Source organism: Cyprinodon variegatus, unplaced genomic scaffold (genome assembly GCF_000732505.1).
Source record: "Cyprinodon variegatus isolate N-32 unplaced genomic scaffold, C_variegatus-1.0 Scaffold1122, whole genome shotgun sequence".
Lineage (NCBI taxonomy): Eukaryota > Metazoa > Chordata > Actinopteri > Cyprinodontiformes > Cyprinodontidae > Cyprinodon > Cyprinodon variegatus.
Genome location: NW_015151575.1, coordinates 53,295 through 64,679, shown reverse-complemented (window position 1 = coordinate 64,679; position 11,385 = coordinate 53,295). Strand labels below are relative to the sequence as shown.

Here is an 11,385-nt window from a genome sequence, read left to right as displayed (position 1 = left end):
TACCTTCCACCGCACTTTAATTTAGATAGCTTCTGTCCAAACTTTATTTATTCATTTTATAGTAAAACCCATCTGTATATTATGCTATTGTACTTAACTGTAAAAACCCTTTTTATAGTAATATCCACCTGTATATTATATTCGGTACATATCCAGCTGTAAATTTAGTTCATAACACTAGTGATCTATATATTATATTCATAGGACAAATCTATTAGTAAGATTCTGTTTATAATGGTATTCATCTCTATATTATTCATTAGAAACCCATGTCCTGTATTTATGGAACCATTATTTATCCTGCACTTGCTGCTTTTGCACTTCTGGTTAGGCAACTGCATTTCCTTGCCTTGTACCTGTACCTGTGTAATGACAATAAAGTTGAATCTAATCTAATCTAAATCAATGCCCAGTGATATGACACCACCAAGTTCACCAAAACAATCAGAACTTTTACTAAGTCTCCATATATAGGGAATATGGATTTGTTGAGTCAACACTGAGTATGCCCAGGTGACTTATTGTCGAATATTCCTGATAAAAAAAAATCACACATTTGTATATCTAACTATAATAATATATTTTTTAGATTACATTTTTTTTTTTGCAGAAACTGAATTTTAGAAAGTAAAAACATACAAATTACACATTGTAATTGGCCATTCTAAAAATTGTTTGTAGTTAAAATAATAAAATGGTGTCCAGTAATATTAGCAATATGGAGATCTAGAATTAATTTATAGACGTCCAGAATGTTTATTCTACAGGTGGAGAATGTCATTTTGTTTGAAATGGTAATTTAGACAAATAACCTTTTTTTTTTAGCTAACAGGAATACATATTCAATAAAACTAGTATATATCAAAATGGCTTGCCATTGTCTGTTGTGACAGCGATGATGTTACTTTTATGGTAGTTAATCAATGTATGTATTTGGGTGAAATCCTCTGGCAGCTGCTGAAAATGAAGTCTAAAAACATTCTAATATATAGAACCTGTGCATCATCTCATGGGTTCCTCCTCATGTTGATTCAGTCTTTTTTTACACAGTAAATACTAAGTGGCTGTTTGCAGCCACTCTTCGGATGTTATCATCCCAATAAATGGTTGTCATTAGCGGCTATCAATCGCATAGAATGGCTTCAGATTGTGCCAGTAGGCTCATTAGGTTGTTAACATTGAGTGAATCCTAATCCTAACCCGAAAGTTATTCCTTTCAACCTGTGGAATGAATGAATCAGTTTATGTGTAATCTGAAAATAATTTCAGTAGTTCATCCTGTACTATAAATATAACAAAATAAAATGATCCGCATCTCGCTCATATTAAACAAACCAAAAACAAGTAATCTCATGCCCTATTAACTGAGTTGTAGAATCTTCTCCCTATAACAACTGAATTATCTGTGAAATTCTAAGACAGCTGAAAAGCATGATTAATTGCATAAGATGGGGACTGCTGATAGAAAAATAGAATCTAACTTCAAAACCACCTGAAATTTAAAAATATATAAAAGTGTGGAGTTCTTTGTCTGATATTGTCCTTCTGGATTCATCACTTTTCCTCTCAGTACAAGAAAATATGAGAATAATTCAAAATAGCTGGACCGAAAACTCTGCAGCCCTTATATTTCGTCATGAAGGCCAGCATTGCAAGGACCATTTCAGAGTTCAGCTTCATAGAAGAAAAGGAAAACTCATTTGACCCATAATCTCATGTCAACAACACTCCGTAATATTGGAAGGAATGTAGTCGGCGAATGTTTGTGGAGAAATTTTCATTTACCTTTTTTTTTTTTAGACTTCCCTTTTTACCTTTTAAAAAGTCTGTAATTAAAACATTGACAAAAAAATCAGACAGTTTAATACCTTGACAAATAAGATGTTTAGTGAAAAACAACCAGCATTCACTGCATCACTGATGGAGAGGAGAGCAACATTTTCAAATTCCCTTCATAATGTTTTAAAGGCTAAAAGCGATTTTGGTGCAAAGAATTAATGAAAAGTATAGAATGACTTTGTCTATCCAAAGTGTTTATCAAAGCAGCATCTGAGGCACAAAAGAACATTCTTGAAGCTCAATGATAAAACAGTGAAGCAATCGCTTTAATAAAAGAAAAGGAAACATTTAACATTCCGGCTTTTGAGAGCAAACCTAGAATAAACAAAAAATGTCCTTTCTGGAATCTGGATATAAACACTTTTAAATCTCATTTTGCAACCGATTCAGCTGTTGAAAGAGTGGATTTCAAACTTTTCAGTGAGTGGTTAAAAACAAACATCGGTTCCGGTCAGCTGGATAAAAAATTTGGAGAGCGAACAAACAAAATGAAATGGCGGTAAACATTCAGCTTCCACAAGAAAGACATCTTCTCATAAAAGTATGCATTCAAGAAAAAAAAAAACATCCCAATGAGATAAACTGCAAACAGGATGTTTGCAGTTTATCTCAAGAAGAAAACAGAAGTCAGCAGTTGGTTAAAAGAATTATAGACTGTAGGTATTTGCAAATGAATTCCAATTACAGTAATTTAATCTCTTCGGTGTGCTTTACAAAGCCAACGTGCTCTGCTGTGAAACTTTTTTCTCAGGAGTCTCAGTTTAATATTTTTTTGTAATCTTCAATGTGACAATTTCTGCAGCACCTCCTTCTGTTGGAAAACAATCAGTAAGAAAAAGACAAATGATGGAAGCTCAAAATAGAAAATAAAAGACAAGAGGAATTAAAGACCAATACTGAACACAACTCTCCTACCTACCGTTCAAGAGAAGCATGGTGGCGGCATTAATTAAACTTGTACAAGGACATGGAACACTTTTATTTGATTTGATTATCAGGTCAAATACTTCAAGAACATCTTTTTTTTTTTGTTAAAATGTAATAATAATATGAATTTCTACCATTTTGAATCCAAATGTGCATTAGTAAACTAGATGCATTCTTAGGAGAGTTTTTGGGTTGGTTATGACATGAAGGTTAGGTATATGTACTTTGATACATGGATAGTAAAACAACCTTTATGTTGTGATCATTTTCCTTTCTACCTGCATCTCAGAACCTGCAGTGAAGCAACCTCTCTTTGTATGCGGGAAAAAAAAAAAAAAAAAATCAGCAGCTCAGACATCCAAGTGGTCTACATTTTTTGGTCCATATGCAGATCTAGTTACTTTTTTTAACCATTTAATATCAAAATTTGATGTTCCCCTTGCGATAAAATAAAAAGTGACACTTAGAAACATGAAAGTAAAATTTGGATCAGGTGTTTTTTTTGTTTTGTTTTTTTCCATTTGTGCATAAAGGCACGTTCTGAGAACAGAACCTTAAGCAGGACCGACCCAAACTACAAACAAAACAAACCTGTGAAGTCCATTTGGAGCCTCTAAGCAGAAAACATCAAGTTTTCAAGTGTTCTTGCTTTACAAAACTTGAATTCAGTTAGTAAGGCTTTTGCTGTTTCAAAAAAACAAAAACAAAAGTCACATACGCTGAAAAATTATAGATCGAGTTATTTTTCATGTGTGAATACAAAATCTCCACTGTGAAAGATGGCGATGGCAGCATCATGCTGCGGGGAAGGTGGATGAAACTAAAGATACATAAACTAGGTTGTGAATCCTTCAGCAACAGACCCTCGAAGCTGAAGCTTCTGGTCAATTTCCTCCAATTCTGAGTTTTAAAGGAAAGAAAAAAACTAAAAGCTAAGACAACTTCCACAATCAGGACCTCCATTTTCACTTTGCTTTCTTTGCAGCTGCACTAAATTTCAATCCCATATTTTCCAGCAGTTCCATAAATACTTATAGAATGATTTTAGATAGGGATGAATCGATCCACATTTGACTTTTAATTTAATGCTGGATATCTGTAGATCATAAAACTCTTCTTACACCAGTAACAGCATTACTATTGATACTTTTAGAGGCCATCATAAAATCCTCTCTGCAAGTGTATCTTAAAAACAAATAAGCAAATGTAATTTTTATTTTTAAATAACTGTACTTATTAAGAATAGATGCCATAAAAGGCAAAACTTTACTGTAATTCCAAATACATTCTTGTAGAAGTACATTTCTTGTAGAAATAAACTAGATAGATCTAATTTGGAATTTGTTAAAATATCAAAATAACCCTAAAAATGTGAAAATCTTGCAGATGCTTTGCAAACAAATTATTTGTTGCATAAAAAGCTGAAATAAAGCAATAATAAAAAAGAAATGTTGGAAATGTTTGGTTTTATTTTACTTTCTTGATGCAAGGGTTAAATCTGTACATATGGCTGGGCACAGAAAAACAAAACAAAAACAAAGGCAACAACGACTTCTTGGCATTGGTATACATTGTAAAAATGCCCACAGAACACGAATACCTTTGGAATAAGGGAAGAAACCTTTATTGTTCAATGATTCACAACCTCAGTGTGGCAGCTGCTAAACATAAACCGATAGAAAGACTAATGAAAGGCAGTTGCTGCTTAATGAGATGAGGATACCACCTTAATTACAGCAACACGTCACCTTACACCCCACTGAATAAAACACTCATTGTTCTCGCAAGCAACGAAATTACAAAGGAGCACGGGATAGAAAAGGTGTTTGGTTCCAGCCAGAAGAGCTTTCCTCTGGAACAAGTTATTAAAAAATATTGTTTTACAATAAAGGGTTCAGTAACCTCTGCTTACAACAAGCCTTGATCGATTCGTGAAGGAAGAGTAAGAGAAAAGAAATAGGTGAGTTTTGGAGATACAGACGTGAGCAATATTTCATACGGTGGCCTAAGGGCTCAGAATGATCCAGCTGGAATGAAATAAATGCATTCCCTTTAACTGCGTTACACTATCCCTGAGAACCTTATTCATAATAAAATAAAAGGTTTTGATTAATAAACAAGTGAAGCAACGGACAAGAGTTTAAATGCCAAGGGAGGAAAAAAAAAATCAAGGTGCTGGGGGGGAAATGTATTAATGATGGATCAAAATTTGATGCCGTTATGCAGCAAGAGGTGGGAGGAGCGCGTGGAGGCGTAAGGGATCACTGCTGGAGCTAAGTGCAATGAAAGAAGCGAAGGAGGATATGGACTGTGGGGACATGAGGAGGGCTGATGTTTAAAACATGAGGCGGTAAAAGCAGCCGGGACATGTGGAGAAAGCTGGACACCCTGATATAAAACCTGACTACAGTTTAAGTAGGAGGTCCAGGTACGCAAAAACTACAGGGGATAACATGAAAGCTTGCTAACTTGCAAACATTCCTACCCTTTTACATCATTACTTCAGCTACAACCTCAAACCTTTTTATGCTCAGGACCAACTGTTGAGAAGTCGTTTGATACACAATTTGGAAAAAAAAAAAGAATTTTTTTTTAGCAAGAATATATAAATTCAACCACCCCTAATCTGATGTCCCTAAATAAAATCTATTGCACACCTAACATGTTTAACAGGAATAAAGTTGGCAGCGTCCATAATGAAACACGGCGGTGGCAGCATTGGGCTGTGGGGATCTTCTCTATAGGGAGAGCAAAGCTGGTCAGCGTTAAAAAACATACAGGCGCTGCAACAGACAAAATATAAGAACCTTAAACTTTTTTCACAACGTGTAAACTATTTGGGAGAAAAACAAACTGAAGAATCGAGTCTCTAGTTGGAATCTAGTGTCTCTCAGATTTATATCACTTTCCTTCCACTTGGCACAAAGCATCTGTGTTGGTCCATTCTACAAAAAGCAAAAAAATACACTGAATGTTGAGGTTGTAACTGAGAAAATCTGTAAATGTTTAATGGGTGTGAATACTTCTGCAAGGAACAGTAACTGGTGATTGAACCCTCAAACCGATCGGCCCTCCTAGTTAAAATATTGGAAACAAAGAACCAAGCAATAAAATACCAGTTTGTGATAAAGAGATGCTTATTTTCATTTCTTTCTGGTTTTTACTTGGACAGCTTCTAGTCATGGGGGAGTAGCAAGGCCACCGAGCCCACTAACTCTCTCCTATCATTTTGCAGCTTCAGTTTTTTCATTTTTCAAAGGCCACAGATTTTAACTTTAAACTTTCTAAGATATGTTTTTCAGACAGACAGAACACTGACCCTCTAATCCAGTGTTCCAACATTCCCTTATTACCGATTACACAGCTTCACATTTTGCTTTACAAGCTTGAAGATTCTATGGCGGCTTATGTAAAAGGTCAATAAGGAGCCTTTTTATAACTAATTTATATCTCAGCTGAGGCCTGCCTTAGATGTCAGTCTGTTGGCCCTGCTTAGAGCTGGGAATCTGTCATGGGAAGAACCCAACCTGATGAAAGCTGGGATCGACTCCAGCACTCCCACCACTATCCTGAACCACACCAAGCAGGGACACAAAATTAATGTTAAATGGAAATTCAAGACTAATTTATTCTAAGTGATCTGAGAAAGAGGGCAATACACTGAATATGGTGAAGAATAATAAAAAAGAAGAAGAAAAAAAGATCAGCGTGATTAATATTTAAAGAGAGAGCAAGGTTGATAGGATCGGATGAAAACCCCTCGTGCAGCGATGGAAGATGCAGCCTCAGAGTTCATCCTATTCAATCGGCCACCAGCCTCCACCATAGTTTGATCACACAGACCCCTACAGGCATAAGCAGGGGTCACTTTTGCATAGATACAATATAGCGTGTAGCTTTAAACATGTTCAAGTCACAGTGATTGGGCAAAAAAACAAACAAACAAAAAAAAAGAACAGAGAAAGAAATCAACACTTTTTTTAAATCGATTTTGTGCCCATCAAAAATATCCATAAAAAGAAGTCTCAAGTGGTTGGTCAGTACTCTGTTGGTATCATTAAAAATGAGATCACCAAGGTATAAAAAATAGCCTTTCGCTGAGGTCATTGAGTCTCCCAATTCAGTGCTGAAAGGGGCCCTTGCCAGACTCAAGGGTCATAGTGCATCGCCCTCTTTTTACACCCTCAGAGCTCCTCCTTCCTCTTCCCAACCTTCTCCTGGTCTCGACCTCTGAGGTTACGCATGAATCCTATGAAGCCTGCTTCCTGCAAAGAAAGGAAGAGTTTCATTAACTAGATTCAAGCCAGTGCATTATTCAGTGTTAGATACTTTGGAATTTAAACATCCATCATTATTCACTTTAAAATCCTCCTCTTAAAGCCCCAAATAACCAAGCTCTAGCTCATATGGTAGACCTGATTGTTCCCTATGATCCTAACAGAGCACTTCACTCTGAGTCAAGACGCTTACTAGTGCTTCCTAGTTTTTCTAAAAGAAGAATGGCAGGCAGATCTTTTAATTATCAGGCTCCTCTCCTGTGGAAACAACTACCAGTTTTAGTCTGTGAAGCAGACACCCTGTCTACTTTTAAGACTAGGCCTAAATCTTTCCTTTGTGACATAGTTTATAGTTAGAGCGGCTCAGGTTATCCGGAGCTATCTATATGGTTATGCTGCTATAGGCTTAGGCTGCTGGAGGACATAAGGACCCCTTTTCATCATTCTGCTTCATTCCATATTCCTTAATTCAACCTCTAACTTTCTATTTGCTCTGCTTTTTCTTGTCATCATGGCTTCATCTGGTCTGTTCCTGTTTGGCTGTGACACTATGCTGGAGAAAAATGTCAGCTGTGCTCTACCACAAACCCCTCTGATTATAGATGATAGAGGTAATCTTTTTTTCAGTGTTTAGTCCTGCTTCACTGGAAAAACAATCTAGAAATACTGTAAGTAAAAAATTTTTTTAAATTAAGCGTATTTATCCTTAATTTGACCAGGTAAATGAGAAAGTTTTCCAATGGAATGAGTATTTTTACCCTTAAAATAAGATAATTAGATAATATGCACTTGACATAAAACAATGCAATTGTGTTTTCTTATATTAAGTGTAAATTGTCTTGTTCCATTGGCAAAATGTCTCTTATTTATTTTAAGACAAAAATTACTTATCTAGATTTCCATTTTTTCCACGTTCTCTCTCTCATAGGCAAAGCTAAGGGAAAATCTTTGACTGTGACTAACTGTGCTCTCTTTCATCCCTCTGACAAATACTGGCTCAGAGCACATCTGTTTAACTGTGTCTTTCCTATTTAAATCCACATGTTGAGCTACTTTAGACAGTCTACCTCAGAAGAAGGTACCTCACACTGAACCTGGTTTGTTTCTGTTAAAAGAGTTTTTCCTCTCCACTGTTGCTGCATGCATGCTTAAGTATGAGGCATTGCTATAGAGTTAATGAGTCTGTTTTTCCTTAGATAAAAAAACTTTGAACCAATATGACTGTATGATCTCATTGATTTGTCTCAGCCTTGAGATGACAGGTGATGTTAATTGGTTCTATATAAATAAACAGAATTTAAATTAATTTCAGAAAATCAAGGCAGTCGTAAGCATTAATGTGATCAAGTGAGCTGTCATTACTACCTTTCAGTTGTAATTTATTTCAACAAGTGAAAATTCTGTTAACTTTGGTTATTTTATTGTGAATTGTGGGGGGAAAAAACAAATGTCTGAAGTTAGTTTTTGAATTTATATGCCTCTTAGTAGTAGATAAAAGCAGTTACTAAACCAACCTTTTATCACCTGAAGAACATAAAAAGGATTAAAGGACTAATGTCCAAGCAGGATCTAGAAAATTCATGCATCTATTCATGCATGCATTTATCTTTAGTAGAATTGATCACTGCTACAGTGTCTACATAGCCTCTCGTGCATAGCCTAACGTAAAAATTCCAGACAGCTGCAGCTGATCCAAAGCGTTGCTTCTAGTTCCAGCCTACTCTGCACAGCATGAACTAGAACCAAACATTGAGAAGCAGCATTTACTTCCTATGCTCCATTTATCTGGAACAAACTACCAGAAGACTGTAAAAGTGCTGAAAACCTGAATTCTTTTCAGTCAAAGTTACAAAACCCATTTGTTTAGAGCTGCCTTTGACTGTTTAAATTAAACTGTTATCTGATGTATTGTTAGTTTAAGGTTGTGGTCCAAGTATTTNCCTCTTAGGGGTATATAAAAGCAGTTACTAAGTCAGCCTTTTATCACCCGAAGAACATAAAAAGGATTAAAGGACTAATGTCCAAGCCTGAAATCTAGAAAATTCATGCATCTTTTCATGCATGCATTTATCTTTAGTATAATTGGATATTGCAACAGTGTCATAGCCTCGCGTGCATAGCCTCTTGTGCAGAGCCTCTCGTGCATAGCCTCACGTAAAAATTCCAGACAGCTGCAGCTGATCCAAAGCGTTGCTTCTAGTTCAAGCCTACTCTGCACAGCATGAACTAGAACCAAACATTGAGAAGCAGCATTTACTTCCTATGCTCCATTTATCTGGAACAAACTACTAGAAGACTGTAAAAGTGATGAAAACCTGAATTCTTTTCAGTCAAAGTTACAAAACCCATTTGTTTAGAGCTGCCTTTGACTGTTTAAATGAAACTGTTATCTGATGTATTGTTAGTTTAAGGTTGTGGTCCAAGTATTTTTAGGCATTTATGTCCTGCTTATATCATGCTTTAATCTTTATTTGCTTTTACTTTTCTTTTATTTTACATCTATTTCTTGGTTCACTAGTTTAAAGCACTTTGAATTGTATACTGAATTGTGCCATACAGTCATATGAAAAAGTTTGGGGTCTCCTATTGATCTTAATTATTTTTATTTCAAATATTTGGGTGTTTGCAAAAGCTATTTCAGTTTGGTATATCTAATAACTAATGGACACAGAAATATTTCAGTATTGAATTGAGGTTTATTGGACTAACAGAAAATGTGCAATATGCATTAAAACAAAACTTGACAGGTGCAATTTTGGGTATTTTTTTCCCATTTTAGCTTATTCAAAAGAAAAACTTCACTTGTTAAGTTAATGTTATGTTGTTAAGTAAAAGTCCAAAACCTAAAGTTTGTCTCTTTTCAATTCTAAGTTCTGTTAACTATTCTTCTTTTTTTTTTTTTCAAAGTGTACTTTCATTCAAGAAAGAAAGTATCCAGCAGGGTCAGGTTTAGGCTCACTCAGCTGGACCAATCGGAAACATCAAGATCTGTCTTTTCTAATCTCTGCTGTCCATTATCTAATACTCTGCTTGATTTATGGCTGAGCTGTGCATAGACCCAGGGCAATTCGCCATCATATCTCTGTGTCCTAAATAACTAATTTAAGCTGATGTTTATTCACATGAGAAACTGTTTCAGGGTTTATCCAGGAAAGAGTAACTAATTTAATGCTATTTTAATGCTCTTATAAATAATTTTAATGCCATCAACAAGTACCCATGACTTTCATATAATACATATACATATATATATATATATATACATATACATATAGCCACTTTTGTTGAAATTAGCATTTTCCTATTCGATGCCTTTTTCTCCGCCTTGAGCTTCTTTTCAAAACATGGATTTATGATTAATCACAAACAGTTCTATGCAAACAAGTTATATCTGATATAATATACCTGACGAAACTTTTTTTAGAAATGTTTTTTATTTCATTTTTACATTTTAAATGCCACAATAATCACATTTAATGAATTTTAATGCCAATTAAGGCTATAATTTTAAAAATAATTTAATGACTTTTAATGATTTTTAATGACCCATGGAAACCCTGTGTTTGGTTTTTATGTGTATAAGGAGTGAACAACATAGAAAAAGGAGTCAGGTTTTTAAATTTAAAGGATTATATGGTGATACAAAAGTATTTTTTTAAGGATGAGTAAGCGATCAAGACAGCTATGCAATTCAGCTCTATGATCTAGTTACATAAGCCCTCTTTTGGTTGTTTTTATGTCCTTTCCTTAAGGAAAAACCCAACAATGATCAAATCCTTTGCTTTGCTCATAAACTACAAATAAACCCAATAAATAAATAAATAAATAAAAAAAATCTCCATATGCTCCTTCTACACAAAGTTTTTATGTGTAGAAAATGGAGCGCTGTTAAATGATGTGACATGATGCATGTTTAGATGGATGTATGAAATAAAGGCAGATAGAAAGTTACATCATCTATTTCTGCCCTTTGATCTGATTTAATCAAAGGCTATGTTCACACTGAAGGCCTTGATGCTAAATTTTCTATTTTTTTGTGAAATCTGATTATTTTTTTTGCGTTGCCGTTCACATTTCTAACTATATGCAACTTGTATGTGATCTCCTGTGTGAACTGCAGTCATACAACGCAAGTGTCCCGAATGCGCAGTAGAGGACGCAATGTCGTGACAGGCCAGCGTGCTCTGTGTTTATGGAAGTAAACATGGATGGTAGTGCCGGAGCGCATCTAGCGATCTTTCCCAACCATAAAAACACAATCTTTTCAAGATGGTTTAACATAAATACTGCTCTCCGCATCATTGTCCGCCATGTTTTTGTTGTTTTTCTTGCCGCTTCTTCA

The 11,385-nt window shown here is 35.2% G+C and overlaps 1 protein-coding gene across 1 annotated transcript in view; it reads right to left on the bottom strand.

The window, feature by feature from the left end:
* Positions 1 to 6,039: 6,039 nt before the first annotated feature.
* The window catches only part of LOC107101607 (protein disulfide-isomerase A5-like), a gene marked incomplete at its 5' end in the record, with an annotated part of 57,769 nt that continues 52,423 nt past the window's right edge, over positions 6,040 to 11,385 (bottom strand). Inside the window, one exon of the mRNA XM_015400593.1 lies at positions 6,040 to 7,031. Within this exon, the coding sequence (XP_015256079.1) occupies positions 6,951 to 7,031 (81 nt within the window). The remainder of the gene's footprint in view (positions 7,032 to 11,385) is intronic.